This window comes from Mus musculus, chromosome 7 (assembly GCF_000001635.26).
Source record: "Mus musculus strain C57BL/6J chromosome 7, GRCm38.p6 C57BL/6J".
Lineage (NCBI taxonomy): Eukaryota > Metazoa > Chordata > Mammalia > Rodentia > Muridae > Mus > Mus musculus.
The window spans coordinates 128,161,548-128,185,627 of NC_000073.6; the positions used below are offsets into that span (position 1 = coordinate 128,161,548).

General features: G+C 45.7%; 1 protein-coding gene and 1 long non-coding RNA gene across 4 annotated transcripts in view; one reads left to right on the forward strand and one right to left on the reverse strand.

The window, feature by feature from the left end:
* Positions 1 to 12,385: 12,385 nt before the first annotated feature.
* Positions 12,386 to 24,080, forward strand: part of Itgad (integrin, alpha D) — a 31,572-nt gene continuing 19,877 nt past the window's right edge. The window contains exons 1-8 of one of the 3 annotated variants that reach the window (XM_006507971.3): positions 12,386 to 12,477; positions 14,086 to 14,191; positions 16,290 to 16,393; positions 16,532 to 16,602; positions 16,736 to 16,850; positions 20,143 to 20,273; positions 21,426 to 21,571; positions 21,793 to 21,870. In XM_006507971.3, the coding sequence (XP_006508034.1) occupies positions 12,426 to 12,477; positions 14,086 to 14,191; positions 16,290 to 16,393; positions 16,532 to 16,602; positions 16,736 to 16,850; positions 20,143 to 20,273; positions 21,426 to 21,571; positions 21,793 to 21,870 (803 nt within the window). In that variant the 5' untranslated portion in view covers positions 12,386 to 12,425. Of the gene's footprint in view, positions 12,478 to 14,085; positions 14,192 to 16,289; positions 16,394 to 16,531; positions 16,603 to 16,735; positions 16,851 to 20,142; positions 20,274 to 21,425; positions 21,572 to 21,792; positions 21,901 to 24,080 lie in introns of all 3 variants that reach the window. The other 2 variants (NM_001029872.3, XM_006507972.3) reach the window with 2 other exon arrangements.
* Gm39091 lies at positions 18,410 to 22,549 on the reverse strand. The gene is made up of 3 exons (XR_869957.3): positions 22,461 to 22,549; positions 21,470 to 21,689; positions 18,410 to 20,337 (listed from the first exon to the last, which is right to left on the reverse strand). It is a non-coding gene; the product is annotated as a predicted gene, 39091 (long non-coding RNA).

Below are 24,080 nucleotides of genomic sequence, written 5' to 3' on the forward strand. Positions count from 1 at the left end.
CCAATGCCCAGCTTTTAAAGACATTTAATTAGGACTGGATTACAGGTTCAGAGGTTCAGTCCATTATCATCAAGGAGGGAACATGGGGGCATGTTACAAGAGGAGCTGAGAGTTCTACATCTTCATCTGAAAGATGCTAACAGAATACTCACTTCCAGGCAACTAGGACTAGGGTATTAAAGCCCACAGCTACAGCGACATACCTACTCCAACAAGGCCATATCTTCTAATAGTGCCATTCCCTGGCCCAAGCATATACAATCCACCACATTCCAATCCTTGGCCCTCCTAGGCTTGTTCAAACATATGAATCTTGGGGTCCATACATAAAAATAGCATAATGCAAAATACATTTGGTCCAACTTCCAGAGTCCCCATAGGCTATATCTGTCTTAACAATGTTAAAAGTCCAAAGTTCCAGGTTTTTTTCTGAGATTCATCTGATCACTTAACTGTAATTCCCCAAAGCAGACAGGAAACCAGCTGGACAAACTTCAAACTCTGCATCTCCACATCTGATGTCAGAGCAGTCTTCAGATTTGCAACTTTTACAGTTTCTTGTTCCAATGTCTGAGCTCCACACATGATCTTCTGGGCTCCTCCAAAGGGCTGGCATCACTTCTTCAGCTCTGCCCTCTGTAGCACTGTAAGCTCATGTTGATCCACTCCACTGCTGCTGCTGTCCTTAGTCCCATGGTACTAGCATCTCCAATACACTGGGTCTTCCACTGCAACTAGGCTTCACCAATGACCTCTTATAGGCTTTCTTCATGGTGCCCAGCCTCAACTCTTCTGCATGACCCCTTCCGTTCTGGGCCATCAACTGCAACTGAGGCTGCACCTTCACCAATGGCCTTCCCTGGCCTCTCACAGTACCAAGCCTCAGCTGTTCTTCATGACCCCTTCATGCCTCAAAACTTGTACCACTTGGGTGATTCTTAAACATTACCAAATACAGCCACAGCTGGAGGTACAACTGTGGCTCTCTCTGGAACACAGCTTTTTGTGCTCTCAGAAAACACTTCCCAGAAGATTTCACCTCAGTGATGCTAGTCTTTTCTTAATCACCACTAATTTCTTAGCTCCAGCTAACCAGCATCAAGAGTATTCCTTCTCTTGACTGTAAAGCCAGAGACACATGGCTGAAGCTGCCAAGTTCCGCTGCTTGCAGGAGCTGGAACATGGCCTCCTTGTTCTATTACTAGCTTTCGATTTTCTAACTCCTTCACTACCTTAGCTTGCCTGTCCTGGATCTTGCTCTGTAGATTGACCTTGAATTCAGCACACCTGTCTCCTAGGATTAACGGTGTATTCCACATGCCTGTATTTAAGCTTTTCCTTACCTAGAACTTGCTCTGTCTTAGGTTGTCCTTAAAATCTGAGATCTGCTTGGCTTTATCTCCTGGGACCAAAGGTGTGCACCATCATGCCTGAATCTTGCCCCAAGATCATGACTCCCTTAATTCAATTTAATATCCTTGAACACAGGATTTAGCTCCATTTCACTCCCTGGTGCCTTTAATACTATAACCATATATTTTATATTTTCCCTTTCTCAGATTGCTATGCTTGTTTAAAATGTTCTTCATGAGACTTCACCAGGGAACGAAATCTATGATGGGTGTCTCTGAGATTTCCTTTGTCAGTGCAATTAATCTGAGACTCTTCACCTTAGACTTAGGCAGACTCTTCATACAGGGTAAAAATTAGCCATATCTTTCACCCAAATACCACAAAAACAGTCTCTATTGAAATTCTCCACTGAAACCTCTTGGGCCAGGTCAGCACAATTCAAATCACTCATAGCAACAAAGTCTTATAGATTCCTACTAGGATGGCCTACTAAGCCCCATTTAAAGCATTCCACTGCTTTCTGCCTCCAAAGTCCTCAAGTCCACATTCTTCCAAACAAAAGCATGGTCAGGCCTATCACAGCAGTACCTCAGTCCTAGTAAAAATTTCTGGCTTACAGTTTTGCTGCTGTGAACAGAGAGCATGACAAGGCAACCCTAATAATTCAGTTGGGGCTGGCTTATAGGTTCAGTCCATTATCATCAAGGTGTGAACATGGCAGCATCAAGACAGGCATGGTACAGGAGGAGGGGGAAGATTTCAAGGTCAGAGGACAGGTATGAAGGGGTGGGAAGATGAGTGGGAATGGGATGCATGATGTGACAGTCACAAAGAATCCAAAAAAATGTTAAATTTAAAAAAAAAGAAAAAAATTGAAGAAAACATCAGAAGATGAGTCACCCATGTTCACGGATCAGTAGGATAAGACAGTGAAAATGGCCATCCTACTGAAAGCAATCTACAGATTCAGTAGAATCTCTACTGAAATTACTACACAATTCTTCACAGAAATTGAAAAATCAGCCTTCAATTTTGTATGGAAACACACACACACACACACACACACACACACACACACACACACCCCAAGATAGCTGAAACAATCCCCAATAATAAAAGAACCGAAATACTACTACCCCTGGTTTCAAGTTGTATTACAGAGCTATCGTAATAAGAACAGCTTGGCGTCGGCATAAAAAAGGCATGTTAATTCATGTAATTGGGCTGAAGACCAGGACATGAGCCCACATATATATGGACACCAAAAATACACTGGAGCAAAGGCAGCATCTTCAACAAATTGTGCTGTTCAAAATGGATGGCTGCACACAGAGGAATGCATATACATTTCTATTTATTTCCTGCTGAAGACTCAACTCCAAAATAGACTTGAACATAAGTCCACACACTCTGAGGATGTTAGAACAAAAAGTGGGAACAGGCTTGAGTTCACTGACACAGGAAAAGACTCTTTGAATAGCTACCCAATGCACAGGCACCAAGGCCAATAATCACGAAATGGGACCTCATGAAACTGAACAGCTCTCTAGGAAGGAACACCATCATTTGGGCAAAGTGGCAGCCTACATACAGAATGGGAACAGTTCTTCACCAGTTACACAATGACAGAGGGTTAGTATCTGCAATATATGAAGAAGTTAAAAATAGGGTACAAAACTAAGCAGAGATTTCAGAAGATGAAACTCAAATGACTGAAAAACACTTAAAGAAATGTTCAACATCCTTAGCCATCAGGGAAATGCAAATTAAAACTGCTTTGAATCTTCATCTTATGCCTGTGTGTATATTGTGGCATTTTTGCCCATTCTGAAGCTGTAGCATGAAGCTGTAAAACTTCTGAGTCATTTCAAAAGAAGAGAAAAATACCTCTCAGGAAAGGATCAGAAATGTGTTAAAATGGAATAACACAAAATGTAGCCCCTGAGCTCGGTTAGCATTAGTGCTAAGCATGGAGGGCCACAGAGCTGTAGCAGCCTAGAGCAGAGACGCTTCTCCAGCAAAAATAGGAAAAGTCGCACACCCCCAGCTCGGGAAGACTGCTTGTAGCTACAAGTGGCAGACAGACAAGTGAAGAAGAGTATAACTGCTTAATACATGGGTCTGTTAATGCGCTGGCTCAGGAGTGATGTTAAATGCAGACTGCCCCAAGTGCCCGTGGTTCCAGACATGTGGGAGGCTGAGGCTGGAAGGTTGCTTGAGTTCAGGGTTTGTGAGTCAGGCTGGGCAACCCTGGAAACCCTTTCATCCCCTCTCTCACCAAAAAGAAAAAAGAAAAAGAAAAAAAATACCACATTATTTCAATTTAAAAAATATTTTAAGATTTTTATTATTTTCTGTGTCTGCGTCTTTTGCCTGCATGTGTGGCTTGCACCACATGTGTGCACTGCTCACAGAAGCCAGAAAAGGGTGTGAGATTCCCTGGAACTGGTTTTATAGATGATTGTGGGCTGCCATGTGGGTGTTGGACTTGAACCTGTGTCCTCTGGAAGAGCAACCAGTGGTCTTAACCACTGAGCTACGTCTCTAGTCCTATTCCCAACGTTTAACCACCTTTTTTGTGAGCTTCTGTCCTCACCAGTCCACAAGAGCCACAATAGTTCCAGGCAACTAGTCTTAAAAACTGGACCATAGACAAGAGGAGCAGTTTCTCCTCTTTCCTCCTTCATCCGAGGTAATTTATTTGCATATATTCTCATATCCTCTAGGCCAGTATTAATTTTGTCCTCTTATTATGTGGAGTTCTGAGAAGGTGCTCATCTGATGTCTGTAGCCATAACTAGAGAGACCTGGGCAGACACCTCAGAGTTTGATCCCTAGCATCGTCTACAAATCCAGCGCTTGAGGGACAGACACTCAGAAGGTGCCTTGGGTTTATTGGCCAGGCGGCCTGACCTTAGTGGCCTCCAGGTCCCAATGAGAGACCGTGCCTCAAAAATTAATGAATGGTTCCTGAGGAACAGCAGCGGAGGCTGACTTCTGGCCTCTGTGTACATGCACATATGTGTACCCTCCTAACATGAACACATGCATACAACTGCATGTACACACTTGTGCACACACACACACACACACACACACTCACACTCTGTGTGTGTGTGAGAGAGAGAGAGAGAGAGAGGCAAATACACAATAAAAACAAGTTAAAGAGGCAGCTGTTTCTGGCAGGAAGAACGTAAGTGAGCTGATGGTGCAGTGATCACAAACACATCCTAGGCTTAACGTTATCTTAGTCAAATAGCAATGACTGCTGTTTGTGAGGGGACTGTAAATAAATGTGTTACTTCACACTGAAGTCTCAATCGGCTCAAAGCTTTCTGTCGAGCAGAAATGTGGGAGAAGGTAAAATGGTGGCCATTGGGCAGTCACATTTTCAGTGTTTTTGTGGAGCAATAAACAAATAGCAGACTACTTTTCACATTAATGTTAAAGAGAAAGATGGCCACTTGGGATTACAATATGGGGGACCTTTTTAGTTTGGCTTTATGTCTTATTTTATTAATTTTTTAGGAAGTATAGAAAACAGTGGTTTCATGACAATATTATCACTAATGTATAGAACTCCACTTTGCCCACACTCGCCCCACCCCCCGCCCCGCTACCCTCTCACCCGCCTCTTGCTCCCATTGCCTGCCTTCCTCACCTCTGATGTTATGACTCATATATGTAAATATGTCACATCCAGATACCGCACGCGAAAGAAACACATACCCTGCCTTTCTGTCAGCCTTTTACCAGTTCTGTTTCTCTCTCCTTCCCCAGAAGTGCCTTTCCTTCCACTAAAGTTTCTCTTCTATTCTCACTAAATGTTTGTAGGCAAGAGATCAGGGGTTCAGGGCCAGCCTTGACTAAATAGCAAATTTGAGGTCATCCTGGGTTACATGAGGTTCCACATAGGAGAGAATGCATTAGTTATCATTCTAAGTCTGGCTTATGTTGCTTAACTGAGAGTTTCCAGTTCCATTCATTCCCAGCAAATGGCATAATTTTGTTCTTCTTTAAGGCAGAATAAGACTCTGCTGTGTGTATATATACCACATAGTCTTTGCCCATTCATCTTCTGGTGGACATCTTGGTTTGATAGAGTGGCTCTTTCTCAGACCCACCAGTGATATGAATAATGACACAGAAGCCTATTAATGTTTTAAAGGTTAGGCCTTAGCTGGGCAATCTTCTAAGTTCTCTATTATGGCCAATCCTGGCCTATGTCCTGCCACATGGCCAGGTCTACCTTTCTGCTCCACTGTGGCCCATCTGTCCACCTACTTCCTTTGATTTCTTCTCCCTATCTCTAATCCACCTTCTAATTCCTGCCCAGCTATTGGCTGCCAGATCTTTATTGAAGCCAATCAGATAAAATTCTAGATTGCCTTAGGCAGGTGAGGAAGGAGCAGATATTTACAAAATATTGTGATCCATAGAAATAACAATACCAAGATCTGGCTAGTATTTAGCTCTCAGAAGGTGCAGAATTACCAATTGAATAGACAGAGACACACCTTCATACAACCTACCCCAATAGTTGTATTTTGGCTGTTGTGTAGAGAGCCACAGCTATTGTTCCTCTTCTGGGGCTGCAAACCCCTTCAGCTCCTTCGGTGGAGGAATACTCTCATAGAAGTGGGGGCGAGAGGGGGGATAAGGGGGCTTTCCAAGGGGAAAACAGGAAAGGTGATAGATAAGACTTGAAGTGTAAAAATAAATAAAATTTAAAGGGGGAGAGAGAGAGAGAGAGAGAGAGAGAGAGAGAGAGAGAGAGAGCAAGCCACAGCCACAGCTAACATGAATGTGAGGTGTCTTTGTGGTATGCTGACTTCAATTCATTCAGATACCTACCCAGACATGGTGAGACCAGAGCATGTATTGGTTAACTTACTGTATGCTGTTGGTGCAGTTATGGGTATGGTATATATGAATATATCAAGATGTACAATTGCTCTGTGTTAAACCTATTTTACAGAAGGAACCACCATACCACCTCCCATAAGGGCTACATAACTTCTCATTCTCTCTCACAGTGCTTGCATGTCTCTACCTGCTCAGGACACTTGTTGCCTCTGTTTCTTCTGCTTCAGTTGCTGCCTCCTAACAAGCAGAAGACATAACACTATAGTTTTGATCTGTGTTTCTCTAATGATTCATCAGGGCGAACATCTTTCTGCATGCTTGTTGGCTATTTGTATATTTTCTTTGAAGAAATGTCTAAGTCATTCCTCCATTTAAAAAATTATTTCTTCTTTTCTATATTACAATTCGATGGTAGCTTCCCCTCTCCCCTCCCCTCCCAGCTTTTCTCCCCCACCTCCTCTCTCTCTTTCATTTCCCTTCAGGAAAGGGGCAGGCTTCCCAGGGATAGCAACCAACGGTTGCTGTAAGACTAGACACACCCTCTCAGATTAAGGCTCTGTTTGTTTGTTTGATTGTTGTTGTTTTTGAGATTGGGTTTCTTTGTATAGAAGGGTTTTCTGGCTGTCCTGGAACTCACTCTGTAGAGGCTGGCCTTGAACCCAGAGAGCCACTCGCCTCTGACTCCTAAGTGCTGGAATTAAAAGCGTGTGCCACCATTGTCTGACCATTTGTCTATTTTTGAATCAGGTCGTTTTTGTTAAATTGTTGAGGTATTATGACTTTTAAAAATACTCTGCATATGAAGGTCGATCACATATCAAATTTGCAAACATCCCCTCATTCTGTTGAATCCTGTGAAGCGTAGATTTTTAGCTTTGATTTGCTCTAATTTATCTAGTTTTTCTTTCATTTCTTCTTGCCATATTTTTCTTGCATTAGCCATGAAATCATTGTCACACCTGACATTCTGAGGAACGGCTGAGCTTTTTAAAAGCTTAGTTTGCGATGCTTAAATCTTTGATCTGCCTTGAAGCATTTTTTTTTTTTTTGTAAAATGGGGTAAAGCAAGGATCCAACTCTAATGTTTTACATGGATTCCCATCCTCTTAATCTCTTGCTTCTAATTCTACATATCCAGGCAACCAATGTGTCTTCTATTGCTCTATATCTGTGTCTCTCAACCTTCCTAATGCTAAGACCCTTCAGTGTTGCGGCCGACCAGCAGCTCGCAACGAATGGTTCAACTGAGATGGCAGCTAGGGCTGAAAGAGAGAAACTAGACCGACGGAAGAAAGAACGGAGCCAAGTCAAGGTCAACTCTGATCAAAGCTCAATTTTACTAAATCAGCACACTGTTATGAAGGAGAGGAAGGGGGGGCAATTCCCGCCAAATAGTCCGGGGGACCAGTAGCAGGGTGACCATGTGGATGGCTCCGAACAGCAAAGCAGCAGGTTCCAGCAGTGGGTGTGGCAGAACGATTGAGCAGGCAAGCTCCATCCAGGTGTAAACAGTGGAACCCTAAGGCTGGGGGAGGGGAGGCTACACTTCAGTACAGTTCCTCATGTTGTGATGACTCCCCCATCATAAAATGATTTCATTGCTATTCATAATTATAATTTTGCTACTGTTATAAATTGTAATGTAAATATCTGATATTTGATATGTGACCCCTAGAAGGGTCATGACCACAGGTTGAGAATCACCACTCTATATTAATTTTCATTTTTTAGAAATTGTATTATTAGTATTAGATCACAAGGGCTGTTCCAGGGGAGGAGTCAGCCATACTTTGTCTAGAACTTTCTCTCAGCTGCCACACTCCCAGCATGTATTAGCCTCAAGGTAGGGTGGAATAACAAGATGAATTCTCTCAAGTACTGCTTGTTGTTTTATTTAATTCTTCCCTAATCTTCTAAGCTCACAGACCCTTGGCTTTCTGAAGTATATAAGCATAAGGGTTCTGTGTTATTCTGAGTTCTTGCTGTTGCTGGCTCTCCACATTCCAGCTCTCTTGCTGCAAGTGGCTGGTGTCATTAAAGGGCTGATTGCCTGAAATCTGTCTCAGAGCATCTATCTGTTGAATCTACACAGAATCTTTATTATTTAAACCCAAGCAGAATGATATGATATTTGCCCTTTTTGTTTTCCTTTTGTGTGATATATTTGAATTACGAGTCTGTAGTTTCTTCTGGGGTTGAAGAATTAGCTATGATTGACAGGAGACCTGAACCACTGACATGAAAGCTTAACTTTCCTGGGTCAATGTTTACCCTAACTTGCTGGTTACATGTTGTATGCACAGTTGAACTATTGTATGAATACTATATGTCAGAAAACAAGCAAAAGAGGGCAAATAAAAGAGAAGAAACAAAGCATTGAGCGTGGCCTTTAAGCTGTGGGAAACTTATGAATCAGACTTCCCACTGCTGGGCAGGCATGGCTCGTGCTGGTGAAAGGTTGCAAAAATACTCCCAAAGGTCATTAAATATGCTGTGTGCTATTAAAACTACTTCTGTGGCCAGGCTGTGGTGGGTCATGCCTTTATTCCAGCGCTCAGGAGGAGACTAGCCTGGTCTATAAAGTGAGTTCCTGGACAGCCAGGCCTACACAGAGAAACCCTGTCTCAAAAAAGAGAAGAGAAGAGAAGAGAAGAGAAGAGAAGAGAAGAGAAGAGAAGAGAAGAGAAGAGAAGAGAAGAGAAGAGAAGAGAAGAGACAAAACCATTCTTGTGCATTGGAGATTGAACTCAGGGCCTCGCATAGACCAGGCCAGTGCTGTACCAAGAGGTGCATCCAGTACTTGCCTTCTCTGTGACAATCTTCTGTGTAACTCAGACTGGCCTTGGATTTCCCATCTCCCTGCCCCAACTTCCTAATGACCAGGATTTCAGATATGTGCTCCTTACCTTGCTAGGGTTTGTGGCTCTCATGGTTATGGTGCCTCCTGAAGTTCCCTGAGGAGGCTGAGTCTGAGGGATAACGCTGGAATGGTTGTGGGCGTCAGACTCCTGCTTCTGGAGAGAGATGTTTTCACAGGGTATGTGGTGCCTGAGAGTATGTGAATATTACATTTCACTCTCGCTTTTTTTTTTTTTTTTTTTTTTTTGTCAACTTGACACAACTTAGACTCATCTGAAAGAGGGGGCCTTAATTGAGAAAATGTCCTTCCCAGACTGGCCTATGGGCACATCTATGGGGGATTTCTTTGATTACTGATTGATGTGGGAGGAGTCAGCTCACTGTGGGTGGTGGTGCTCCTGGGCTGTATAAGAAAGCAGGCTGAACCTGAAAAAATGTTCAACAACCTTAATCATCAGGGAAATGCAACTCAAAACAACCCTGAGATTCTACCTCACACCAGTCAGAATGGCTAAGATCAAAAATTCAGGTGACAGCAGATGCTGGCGAGGATGTGGAGAAAGAGGAACACTCCTCCATTGTTGGTGGGATTGCAAGCTTGTACAACCACTCTGGAAATCAGTTTGGTGGTTCCTCAGAAAATTGGACATAATACTACCAGAGGATCCAGCAATACCTCTCCTGGGCATATATCCAGAAGATGTTCCAACTGGTAAGAAGGACACATGCTCCACTATGTTCATAGCAGCCTTATTTATAATAGGCAGAAGCTGGAAAGAACCCAGATGCCCCTCAACAGAGGAATGGATGCAGAAAATGTGGTACATTTACACAATGGAGTACTACTCAGCTATTAAAAGGAACGAATTTATGAAATTCCTAGGCAAATGGATGGACCTGGAGGGCATCATCCTGAGTGAGGTAACACAATCACAAAGGAACTCACACAATATGTACTCACTGATAAGTGGATATTAGCCCAAAAACTTAGGATACCCAAGATATAAGATACAATTTGTTAAATGCATGAAACTCAAGAAGAACGAAGACCAAAGTGTGGACACTGTGCCCCTTCTTAGAATTGGGAACAAAACACCCATGGAAAGAGTTACAGAGATAAAGTTTGGAGCTGTGAAGAAAGGATGGACCATCTAAAGACTGCCATATCCAGGGATCCATCCCATAATCAGCATCCAAACGCTGACACCATTGCATACACTAGCAAGATTTTGCTGAAAGGATCCAGATATAGCTGTCTCTTGTGAGACAATGCTGGGGCCTAGCAAACACAGAAGTGGATGCTCACAGTCAGCTATTGGATGGATCACAGGGCCCCCAATGGAGGAGCTAGAGAAAGTACCCAAGGAGCTAAAGGGATCTGCAACCCTATAGGTGGAACAACATTGTGAACTAACCAGTAACCCAGAGCTCTTGACTCTAGCTGCATATGTATCAAAAGATGGCCTAGTCGGCCGTCACTGGAAAGAGAGGCCCATTGGACTTGCAAACTTTATATGCCCCAGTACAGGGGAACGCCAGGGCCAAAAAGTGGGAGTGGGTGGGTAGGGGAGTGGGGGGGGGGAGTGTATTGGGGACTTTTTGGATAGCATTGGAAATGTAAATGAGGAAAATACCTAATAAAAAAATTAATTCTAAAAAAAAAAAAGTTTAGTATAGTTTGGATAAAATCAACTAAATTCCAAACTAAACACACATTAATGGCAATTCTTGACTCACTTAGAAGTATTTTAAAAAAAAGAAAGAAAGAAAGCAGGCTGAGCAAACCATAAGGAGCTTGCCAGCGAGCAGCATCCCTGCATGGCCTCAGCTTCCGGGTTCCCACCCACAGTTCCAGCTCTGACCCCTTCGAGGATGTAATGAGACGTGGAACTGTAAGCTGAAACAAACCGTTTCCTCCCTAAGATGCGTTTACTGATGTCGTCTTATCGTGGCCATAGAAACCCTAAGACACTCTTGTTCTCTCAAAATGCTAGAAAACGAAACGCTTTTGCTGAGACAAGTGATAATATAGCCAAGGCAAAGGTGGACATTTGTACAGTTGTTGAAATCAACAAAATGTTGGCCTCAGGCCCAGTTTATAGAAGGAAGTCCAGAATAAACGGTTATGTGTGACGTGAGAACCATTCGGAACTGTGTCCCAAAGATGTGTCGACACAGGAGGAGACTAAGGGCTCTTCATATTTTCACATTAAAGAGAATATTGACCAGGTGTGGTGGTGCACACCTTCAGTCCCATCACTTGCAAGGCAGAGGCAGATGGATCTCCATGAGTTTAAGGCCAGCCTGGTCTACATAGCACATTGCAGGCCAGTCAGGGCTACATACTGAGACCTAGTCTCAAGAAAGGGGGCAAAGGTCGATAATAAAAAATATTTCATAGTTCCAAGCTCAGAAGTTCACCGACCCACAGAGCTGGTGATGAGCTGCGGCTATTGTAGCGAAGACCCAATGTAAGGAGGGACGCTTGTTGCTTTGACCAGAAGGAGCCTCACTGTCATCAGCCACAGTTCTTGGCCTGGTCCCCTGCAAGGGGATCATGCACACAGTTAAATAATCAACATTCTGGCGGTTAAATATCAGTCCAAGTAAGTTAAGGTAACGCTTTTGTTTAGGAAATGATTTTAATAGGTCAGTGAGATGGCTCAGGGGGGCTTGCCGTGCAAATGTAATGCCTGAGTTCAATCCCTAGGGCCCACATAAAGGTGAATGGAGAGAACCGCCACTATGGATATCCTCTGACTTCCACAGGGATGCTCAGCAGCACCCCTCCATCACGCATAATGATAATAGATAAAATTAAGTTTTAAAAAGGGAAGTGGTCGTAGGGGCTGGGTGTATACTAGGTTAGGGCATACTTGTCTCAGACTCACGAGGGCCTGGGGTCAGTCTCCAGCAGAGCAAAACAAAACAAACAACCCCAAGGAAAACAATTTTATACTGCTTATATCTGACACTGAAATAGTCAACTAGGCACACAAAACATAAGGTGTGCTACGGGCAGAGAGAGACCTCTTCACGTGAAAACCCTGAGGCCCCGGAGATCTACACCCCTTTAGTATCAAATCCCACTACCACCTGTCTAACTACAACTGGAAGAGGACAGTTTCCAGGAGAAGGAAGCAAGCTTCTAGTGGGCAACGAGAGGGAAAGCATTGGGCACTTCTTCATGGGGTGTCTTTTGCCTCTGCCCTGCATATCTCTTCTATTAACCAAAGCCCTTTCCCCCACTGAGTCCCTCCTACCACCCCTTGAGGTCCTGAGTCATCATTTTAATTACCCCCAAGGAGGTTTAGCACCGTGCAGGCTCTACAGCTCTCTACTTCCTAATGCACTGCTCAGCTATGGTCCGTGGAGTTGTGATCCTCCTGTGTGGCTGGGGTAAGCCTTACAGCAGGGCAGGGGGTCTGTGGGTCTGCCTGGCAGGTTAACTGGGCACTGTTGGGCATCTCCAACAGCTCTGAGGAAGAGTCAAGGACAAGGCAGGAGTCTGAATCAAAGGGAGGATAGGTAACTTGCTTTCATGAGCAGAGTCTGTGAGCAGAGCAAATGGTCGAGGCACATATACAGAGGTATATAGGAAAGGATGCAGAAGCCAGGGAGGAGACAAGGTTGGATCCCACCTCCCAGGACCTGGGTGTTCTTCAAGTCTTGACTTCCAGTAGGTAGGTCTCACTGCTATCAAGAGAGTAGCCCACAATTTGCAGTCTGTATTGGGACCACTTTCATGTGTCATTTAAAAATCAGATTCATACAGAAGCTCTTATTTGTGGCTTCTCTTTAGAGATGTCAGGTCTGGGTACTGGGCCTGCTCATGGATGCACCCTTAGAAATAGCTCTGTTGGTTCTCTGCTTTCTGGTGCCTGCTGACTTCATCCTTCCATGAGGGGTTCAGTCTGGCTAAAAAGGGGAGAGGCAGGATGGAACATGAAGCCATTGAGTCCCAGTTCTCCAAACATCTGCACTCCAGGTTCATGTGTCTCTCTGGCACCTACTCAGACAAATAAGCGTTTTGGAGTGTCCTTGTTCCTAACTTCGTGGAGTAGACTCCAGAATCCAGAGACGGTTGGGAATTCTGGTGGAGCATGGAGGAAAGATTCTTGCTTAGGGATATGAGGGAGCAGAAAGACTTTCTGAAAGGTAGAGGCCCACTGAGGCTTTGGGCTTAGTCATCAGAAAGGGGAGTTCGACTTAAGGATCAGGAGAGCATGCTGAGATCCTGCACGCACTAGCAAGTGGCTGTCATGTTGAGCTGCATGTAGAGCCTAGCATGTCCAAAGCTCTAACTCAGTCTCCAGCCCCAGAAGAGGGAGTGAGGCATTCCAGAGCTAGCACAGTAGATGGCCTAATTTCAGATCCTGATGTCCTTTGAAATGGCTTGGAGGGGACATTTCCCTGAACTGTTGCCATCTATGATGGGTTTATTCATTGTTTTGTCTCCTTGAGACAAGGTCTTGGGTGTCTCTGGCTGGCTGGAAATGCCCTATGTCAGCCAGGCCATGAAATTTACAGTATCTTCATGAGCCTGCCTCCCAAGTGCTGAGATGAGACACATAAGCTACCACATCTGTTGGGTGCTTTTATTGGTTTATTTTTTAAGCGTTACATCTTTATTTAGTTTGTGTGCGTGCACGTGTTGGGGGCGCTCAGGAGTGTGGATGTGGTATTCAGGTGAGAGTCAGAGGATAACTTACCGAGTTAGTTCGCTCCTTCCACTGTGGGGTCAATCCCTGGGGTTGAATTCAGGTCGTCAGACTTGGTGGCAGCTGAGCCATCTCATTGGCCTGGGTTTTGGTTAATTTGGAGGGAGGAAGGAGGTTGAGGACCACCCAAATGGCTAGCCTAGAACCACAGTGGAGGTGCAGTGGGAGGAGACGGGGTGGTTCTCTTGTGCAGCTGACATCCAAAACTGGAGTGGGGTGGAGACCAGGAGATCCCTGGGATCTGGCTATGTTGATGGCTTCCAACCTTCCTACTTGTACTCCCCAGCCCTGGCTTCCTGTCATGGGTCTAACCTGGATGTGGAGAAGCCCGTCGTGTTCAAAGAGGATGCAGCCAGCTTCGGACAGACTGTGGTGCAGTTTGGTGGATCTCGGTAGGAAGGCCCCGTCAACTCCCTGTAGCTTTCAGGTCATGTAGGCAGGTAGCTGCTGGTGGTAGCTGGGAGAAATGCACCTTGGGTAAGAGAGAAATCCTTCTATGTCTCTTTTGGGGGTTCCTGACACCTTCATTTATTGTTAATGGGCCCAGAAAAGGCCATCAAAGTAGAGGTAAGACCTGGCCTTGAACAGGAGCCTTTGAACCTGCCTCTAACTGGGGCATCTCTGTGTGTGGCTGGTGTAACCACACCACACCCACACTTGATTCACCCACAGTTTAGTGTTCTAGTGTCAGGCTCCTAGCATTGCTTATGCTTTCACCTCCGAATTTGTGTTTTGGAAGGAAAGAATGGAATACTGGGAGTTGGAGGTCTTAGCCCACCAAAGCCACTTAGCTCCCAGCATCTCTGCAGAGCTCCTCCATTTCTGCCTGGTGGCCACTGTGCTATGCTCTTCTGGCATGAGCCAGGCATGGTTAAGGTTGATGAAGTTACCCCAAAAGTATTTAGAGCTTGAGGAATGGGGGGAGGGGTGCTTAGAAACCTCCAAGAGACTAGGAGACTGGGAAAAAAATATCTCCAACCCCAGGAAGCCCCACATTTTAATTCTGCATCGACAGCCACAAGTTACACAGCTGGCCCCACCTCGGAGAACTCCTGTTCTTTGGTCCTAGAAATAGGACCAAAGGATTTCAAGTCACTTGTGACACAGGTATAATCAAAGTGTGAGAGGCTAGGGATGCGGGGTGCAAACCCAGGCAGGGAATTCCAGGCCCTGCCACAGAGGTGCTGGCAGAGTCAACAGGGAGCCATAGAGATCCCTGAGTTCTGGACGCACAGTCGCCTCTTCAGCTAGCTGGCAGTCTGGGGAGATAAGAAAAGGCTTCAGGCACAGACTCCAGATTCCAGGGTTTGCTTTTCTTTCTTTCTTTGTTTAAAATCTAACACTAGTGCAGGAATCTAAAGGATCCAACTAAAAGACACTTTTACACTCGTGCTTCTTGCTTGCCGGCACAGCTGCTGTTTAGATTAACAAGAGTCCTGTCCCAGCAGACCCACCCTACCTCCGCTAGACACCAACACCAAAGGTAGCCATTTTATCCTCACATCTATCACCAGAAAGAAGTCTGTTTTAAGGCTCAATTGGTAATTTTCTGATTGCTACAAAGCTGTGTTTGTCCTAACTTTAAGAACAAAAACAAAAACAAAAACAAAAAAAAAAAACCACAATGGAAACAGGAAAAACACCAAGTTACTATAGAAACAACGAGGTCAGCAAAGAAGAGTCATGTTTGCTCTTCGTTTGTGTCATCCGGTCACAAACCCTGGAGTCACCTGGGGGCAGTGGGGGGGTTGTCTCAAGGAACTCTTGTCTCCCCTGAATTATGGATGTCACACAGAATTGTAACATTCTGTCAAGTTGAGAGGAACTTTAGAAGCCTATTGACTTAAGGCTTGCTTGGCCGATGAAAAGACACCAATATTTGATTAATTTTCTCGTTTGGGTCAGGAGACTGTTGGTAGTGATAAAATGTTTCCAGTTTAAAAAAAAAGACCCTTGGGGTGTTTTACAAGTAAACTATTTACATTTCTATCATGAGAATTAGATACAGAGTCTCATATAATCGTGTTAAATTGTCCAATTTAAATTGCTTACATTGTATTTACATCTTTTCTAATTGGTTATAATCACTTTGCTTGCAAAACTTATGACCTCAGGAAGTTGTTCCATTTAACTCAATGGGACTATTTCACAGGTGGCTCAGAATGTTAGATTTATAAAGTGATGGGAAATGTCATTTTGGTGCAAATTTTTTTTGAGGGAAAATCCAAACTAGTTATTCACTCAGATACACACATATCTACACATTCATGAATATGAAAGAATACACATATGAATGTACATGCACATAAAAACCATACCAGTGAGCACCCCTTACATGCATGTGGATAAAACACAGGACTGGTTCCGAAACGGCCCTTCGAGAAGCCCAGACCTTCCCCACAAAGTCTTACATCCTCATGGCAAGATGGTTCCTTGCACTCAGCGTTCCCCAGTTCCTACGCCGACAGTGTATTGTGATTGTTCCTCTAGACTCGTGGTGGGAGCCCCTCTGGAGGCGGTGGCAGTCAACCAAACAGGACAGTTGTATGACTGTGCGCCTGCCACTGGCGTGTGCCAGCCCATCTTACTGCACAGTGAGTGATTATCCCAGCTCTCCTAATATGTTCCTCTTAGCGGATTCCAGCTAAGACTATCCCCCTCCATGAAGTTGTGTGGTTGAGTGTGACTATGTGTATGTGGCTGAGTGTAACTATGTGTACCTGCCTTCTCAGTTCCCCTAGAGGCAGTGAACATGTCCCTGGGCCTGTCTCTGGTGGCTGACACCAATAACTCCCAGTTGCTGGTGAGTTCTCTGGGTCACAGAAAGGTTGTGAGAGGCATGGCAGGGACTGGAGGAGGCTGGGATTAGGAATGGGAGTTGGGGAGGAAGACTATGGCCTGGAAGCAATGCTCACAGAGATGGCCCCTGTTTTCAGGCTTGTGGTCCAACTGCACAGAGAGCTTGTGCAAAGAACATGTATGCAAAAGGTTCCTGCCTCCTTCTGGGCTCCAGCTTGCAGTTCATCCAGGCAATCCCTGCTACCATGCCAGGTGGGTTTGTTGAAGAAGAGGCTTCTGAGGAGCAGAGCTGGCTTCCTGTGGTTAGAGAATTAAGCCTTCTCCTGTTCCCTTTTGGAGGGCTGCCTGTGGCTTAAAAGAAGCCTTGGCAAGCCCAAAAGGTGGGTGGGAGCACATTCTGGTTAGCAAAGAGGACAGGAACTCCCAGTTGGTTGTGACTGGATCAGAGGAGAGCTTGTGTGTTGGCCAAGCAGGGTGTGAAGGTCTCACAGTTGCTACAGTTGTCTAGACACTCCTCGGATTTCCTCTTTTGGCAAAAACCTATCTAAAGGGAGGGAAATCTGTGAGGAAGACTGTGGGTGGCTCCTGACTAAGTCGCCAAGACTCTCCAAACTCTCTCTCTATGTGGGGTGGGGGTGGGGATGACAGAGCTGCAGAAAGTGTGATGCACAGTTGTGGGTGTGCCAACATTGTCCATGGGAAAAAAATGGGGCCTTGGTGTTGTCTCATTGAGAGTCAGTCTGCATAATGGTGATGTATCTAGGTTCAAGCTTTTTCATGTACCCAGGTGATAACACCTTTCTTTGGGCTTTAGCTTACTCATTAATAAAATGGGGTGATTGTTCATGTAGTTATAAAGATGAAAGGGTTTAAGGTACACAAAATGACTGGATCTCTGCCTGGCACGTAGCATGTGATGACCCTGATTAGTAATATTCTATCACACAACTACATTTGCATTGAGGGGAGGGTACAGATAAAGTGCCTCGTCTCTAACCTATGAATGGAAACCAGGAGCCATACAGGATGATCCGTGAGAGCAATGCTTTATACTGCAGAGGCCATGATGCCACCAACAGTCAACATCTTGTCCATGTTAGAGCAGCAGCAGCAGCAGCAATGACACCAGCCCACAGAGGTCATTGTCTATTCATAGATGTCCCTGGATGTCACAAGGTTGGCTGCTAAGAACATAGGAGCATAAGCTAGGTACAAGAGAGGCGGGTTTGGTAGAGTTGGAAAGAACTGTCTACCATCTGGGACCAGGAAGTGCTGGGTGCTGGCAGTGGGGGTTGGGGTCCTCCTCTAGTTGCCTCTCTATAAGGCCAATGGCTGGTGGGCAGGTTTAACTGGTGAGAAAACCACCATCAGAGGGACCCCACTGATAGACGAGGCCACAGAGCTCAGTCAACCTTCACCTGGTTGGTTTATTGCTTTGCGAGATGACCAGCTCTATTCAGGCACTTGCTGATGGAGAGGATGCATTTAGTCCTGCTGCAACTTGATATCCCAGAGATGGATGGAACCCAAGGGAGGCTTCCCCTTCTAGGAGGTGATGGGGAAGGGTAATGCGAGGAGAGAAATTTGTGATGGTGGGATTGGGAGGAGAGGAGGGAGGTGAGGGCTTTGATCAGGATGTAAAGTGAAGAGAGAAAGAAAGAAAGAAAGAAAGAAAGAAAGAAAGAAAGAAAGAAAGAAAGAAAGAAAGAGGGGGAGGGAGAGAGGAAGGAAAGAAGGAAGGAAGGAAGGAAGGAGGAAGGAAGGAAGGAAGGAAGGAAGGAAGGAAGGAAGAACAGGGTAAAGAAACAGACATTTGACAGAGCTTGCCATAAACCTGATAGAAAAAAAGGATGGCTACTTTATTATAGGCTGAAAGCATAAGCAGAAATACAGGACAATGGCTACTCAGGTGTGTGGGGGGTAATGCAGTAGTGTCTACTGCATTAGGTTACTGCAACAATAAAATTAATTAGTATGTATATGAGATGATGAGTACAGGGTCTGGCGGCTCTCTGTAACGGTTGGCTGTTGTCACCTACGCCACACGCACCAGACATCCCTAGGCCCACAGGAGAGGAGATACCCAAGACTGTGGTCACTGCAGAAGCAGAAGGGGAAGTGGCGATCCCCCACTTCTCCCAGCATGCTTGAGGCTCTGGTGAGAGGAGCAGACAAAGTGGGGGGTGGGGGAGCAGAGAGAGGAAAAAGCCTTTTCACTTTGAGGGCAGGTGGGAGGCAGGTTGTAGCTTTGAGGCCTGGGTGTGACACCTCAGTGTTGTGCTGGTCAGCTTGCTCGCCACCCCGTGCCTCACACAGGATGTAGGTGTTAGTGGAGGCAACAGCAGGGTCCTGCACACAGTCCATGACCTCTGTGTGAATGAGGGGACAATCTGAAAGGCCCTGCTTATGTATGTGCATGCAGTACGTCTTTCTCCTTACAGTGTGAACTCCATGAGGCCAGAGGTAGTATCTTGTTGAAAGTTAGGGCTATGCAGCCAGGTCTTCCCAGAAACAGATTCTGAGGTTTGAGAATATTCTTGAGAGCCATGTCGGTAAGCAGGAGGAGAGCAGTCTGGGTGGAAGGCAAGGTTAGCACTTCCCTTCCCACGCAAGCATTCTCTGCAGGAAGGGGTGAGAGGCTCGTAAGCTGCCTGCAACGTGGGCAGAGAGCTCAAAGCCTGAAGCTTTCATGTGCTCTCTGGGACCTGTGCTTGGGTGGGCTTTTTGGTGGCACAGTGGCTTTTGAGTCACCTTTGCTCCTGTCAGGGACCACTCACCATGCTCCCGTTAGAAACTCTAAACTAGACTGTGATGCAATTGCTACTTTGGTCTCATGTGGTTCCCTATCTGGGGGTGACTCTGGGTTGCATCTGGAAAGGCTTGTCACACAACAGCAAGGTGAATGGTAATGTGGTTCTTATAGATGCTTCCAGGACCTGGGAGCTTGGACACCGGTTGACCCCATATGCAGGGCGTAACCCTAGCAACACACCTGTCCAGAGGGATTCTTGGGATGCTGAGAGCTATAGCTGGCTGGCTCCATGTAGCTGGAAATGAAGGCCTTAGTGTTGGAAGGGGATGGACCTGGTGGCTAACCCATTATTCTCTGCTGGTGCATTCTGCAAGCCTTGAGAATTCCTGCCACGTACGATTGTAGGGACAATAATCCTTACAGAAGGCCATCCATCCCCTGTGCTAATGTAGATATTTGCTGTTGTAATAATCTGATGTGGTAGGCACTACTGTGATCCTCATCTTAGAGACAGGAAGCTGAAGGCCAGAGAAATTAAGCTACTTGCCTAAATTCATCAGCTCGGAAGCGGCAGAGCTGGGGTTCAGGGACAGGCACTTTGGTGCCAGAATGTAACCCTGAACCAGCTTTCCTCCTGTGCTTTATAACGCCCGAGAGAGTGTGTATTTAATGAGGATTTGAGTGAATGATTGCAGAGTTGGGGATCCTTCCTCTGTTGAGTAAGAAGGTATTTGGGACCCCAGGACACAGTTGAGGCCCATGCATGCATCTGACTCTTCTCTCTCACCGCAGAGTGTCCAGGACAAGAGATGGACATTGCTTTCCTGATTGATGGCTCCGGCAGCATTGATCAAAGTGACTTTACCCAGATGAAGGACTTCGTCAAAGCTTTGATGGGCCAGTTGGCGAGCACCAGCACCTCGGTGAATACTGTACACTGTGGCCTGTGGTAGGGTGACACAGGTGCAGGGAGGAGGCCCGGCACAACTGGTGGGGGAGGAAGTGGAAGAGATCAGTGACAGGGCTAAGCCAAGTACAGTGTGCCAGTTCAGGGCTCATTTAAGCTCTAACCCACAAGGTCCTCCTGTGGCATTTAATGTATATCCATATGGTCCACGCTTTTTAAAAACATTGAAAGAAGCCGGGTGTGGTGGCGCACGCCTTTAATCCCAGCACTCGGGAGGCAGAGGCAGGTGGATTTCTGAGTTCAAGGCCAGCCTGGTCTACAAAGTGAGTTCCAGGACAGCCAGAGCTACACAGAGAAACCCTGTCTCAAAAAACCAAAAAAAAAAAAAAAAAAAAAAAAAAAAAATTGAAAGAGCTGAGAGCATGATCACACACGCCTGTAATCCCAGCACTTGGGAGATTGAGGCAGCCGGGTCATGGGAGTTCAGGTTCCATTGGACAATATAACATGACTTTTTCCAGACCCTCCCCCCTCACAACCAATTTAACAAATAAACATACAACAGCAGCAAAAGGATTTTTAAAACAATTTAACAATTTAACTCTGAAACCTCACTATAGAAAATTCAAGCAAGTGAGTGAGGTTTTCTATATAATCAATGATATCTTCAACTTAAACTACATGGGTAATGAATTATAAATCCAAAATTATTCCAAGAGAAAAGGCCAATTAAGAATAACAGAGGGCCCCTGGTGAGATGCTCAGTGGGTAAAGGCACTTGCTGCACTGCCTGAGGACCTGAGTTCCAGCCCTGGAACCTGTAGTGGAAGGGGAGAATCAACGCCTGAGTGTTTTTCTCTAACCTCCACATGCACATTATCGTACACCGCACACAAGCGTGCGCACATGCACACAACACAGTACACACATACACACCACACACACACACACACAAAACTACCACCTACCTCCCTCACATACAACACACACACCCCACACACCCCACAGCCCCCTCACTCACACACACACACACACACACACACACACACACACATGCCTCAGAGAAGGGGTGAGAACGAAGGAGAAAGGCAGGGAGGGCAGATGGAGGGACGAAGGAGGGAAGGAATGGTGGGGAGTCCTGAACCTGAGGCTTCCCTGGCTTTTGCAGTTCTCCCTGATGCAATACTCAAACATCCTGAAGACTCATTTTACCTTCACGGAATTCAAGAGCAGCCTGAGCCCTCAGAGCCTGGTGGATGCCATCGTCCAGCTCCAAGGCCTGACGTACACAGCCTCGGGCATCCAGAAAGTGGTGTGAGTCCCCTCCTGCCTGCTGCTGTCTCAGACGTGGTCTCCAAATTACTTCTTAGTACTGAGTCAACAGAGTTCTTTAGTTCTTCTCTGGAGGCCACAGGAGGCTCTGGAGGGCGGGCTGATGGGGAGGGAAGGCGGTGTAGGCAGAATCCTTTGCAGAGCCCAGTTCCCAGATGTGAGACCAGACTCCTTGGCATTTATTTTCCCTTGCCTGGTTCTAGAGACAGCAACAGGCTCCTTCTTCTACGTGTCTGGTCAGCACTGAAGCCAGGTTGCCACTACAACACTCACATGCCATGGTGGGTCTGGCAGAGGGTACGGTTCTCCTGGTAAGCAGTGAGTCTGAGTGTCTGGGACCCTTGGCTTCCTGCACACCCCTGGGGTCCCTGCCCACCCCTGGGCGCTGCAATAGAATCACCCCAAACAAGAGATAGTCTGGCTAAATGCACTCACTCTCCTTTGTGGTGACTCTTGTACCTTGAACACAGTTGGAAAATGTAAGGGGTTTAAAACCATATGGTAGCGCCCTTCCTGGAGTCCTTCCTTAAGCACTCAATGCTTTTCTACCGGTAGGAACTGTGAAGGGAAATTATATGAGGCAAAGAGACCATGGCTGGCTTCCCATGTGCTGGGATGCACTGTCTCTCTCCAGCAGCCTGGATCCCAGAGCCAGCCTCATCTTTGGCTTAAACTTGGTTACAGCCTGTTTCTATCCAGTGCTGAGTTCATTTTCTTCTCTCCTTCCTCCCCTTCCTCCTCCTCCTTCCCGTGAAACAAATGGCAAATCCGGTAACAAGGCTTAGTCGGCGGAGTGTTTCATAGGTAGTGGTGCCCCCCCTCATCCTAGCACCTGGAGGTGGACACAGGAAGATAAAAAGATCAAGCTCACCCCAGGCTGATGTTCAGATCCAACTCAGGCCAACCTAAGACCTCATGTCAAACAACAACTCACAACCTCAAAACAGTGGCAACAGCATTACAGGAACTTAAGGGTTACCCATAATCCCCTTAGACATTCTACCATATGGTTTGTTAAAATAGGAAGTGGTGCATTCAGATGAATCAATAAACCCCACCTGCCTGGCCCAGTCCAAATTCGATTACTTGCCTTTATGCACACTGATGGTATATGATCACAACAGGGAAAAATAGATTTCCTTTATTTTTAAAGAAAATCTAAATGTATAGAACATCCCATATTGTGCTATAGTTATGACTTCTCCTTTTCAATAAAGGAGCTGAAGAAGAGAAGTTACAATTTGCTGAATTCCCTCCCTAATGTTGGGCCCTGCTTTGGTCAAGTGCTCTTGGTGTGTTCTGACTTAAGAGTGTCGGCTTCACTGTTACATTTTAAGCAGTTGTTAGAGCTACCACCTGTAGGACATTCCTCCACATTCACTGTCATGTAATATTCCCAATGACCAGACACCGTTTGTTTCAGTCACCAAATCTGGTGGCTTCAACAACAACTTTTTCCTAATCCAAGTGAGGCTGGCAGGTCCAGCTGTTTCTGCAGATGTTCTTTCATGGAGCCAGAACCCAGAGAGCTCCTTCACAGACCTGGTGCTCAGGAAGGACTGGGGAGAAAGGGCTCAGGTGGAATAGTTGGACCTACATCTATATGTGGTCTCTCTCCGTGGGCTGTTCCTCGCACCTCTAGCAGAGTAGCTGGTCTTTGCTTGCTCTGGCTCAAACTGTGGCTATGAACCTAGATCTAAGATAAGAGTGGTTGCCTGGCAATGCAAAATTAAGCCACCACATTGTGAAGGATGAATGTGAGTCAGGGGCAGGCCAGGTTCTCTGTGGGAGAAGAGTTATTTAGAACCATTTTAGAGAACAGTTATGGCACATTTACTATTATTTTGCTTGGAGAGCATCAGAAGCTCAGAGAACTGAAGTGGCACATACAAAGGATGTCTGACTCCAAAGCTTCTGCCCCAAGCCATACTGCCTCCTAGGAATGAAGCTCATTGGTATAGACTTTAGTAAATATCTAATATAAAATACCTGTATTTGTTAGTCTTTGTTTCTAGTATAGTATTCCAAAAGGGAATTCTTCCTCTTTTCCTTCCTTCCTCCCCACCTTTTTTGGGGTGGTGATAATGGAGCTGGTAAGAGTTAAGGGGATAGGTATTAGAGTCAGGGTATGTGAGTGAGAGAGAGAGAGAGAGAGAGAGAGAGAGAGAGAGAATGTGTGTGTGTGTGTGAGAGAGAGAGAGAGAGAGTGTGTGTGTGTGTGTGTGTGTGTATGAGAGAGAGAGAGAGAGAGAGAGAGAGAGAGAGAGAGAGAATGTGTGTGTCCCATATCTCACTATGTAGCTTAGCCTGGTCTAGAACTCATTCTCCTCCTACTTCCGCCTCCAAAGACTTGGACTGCACACCTGTGCCACCATTGTCAACTCTGAATAATTTTTACAGCATGCTTATATGTCCTGGGCTTCCAAACATATTCAGAAGAACTAAAGCCTTTGCAAATTGTCTTTCCAGAATCAATTATGTCTCCACAGTA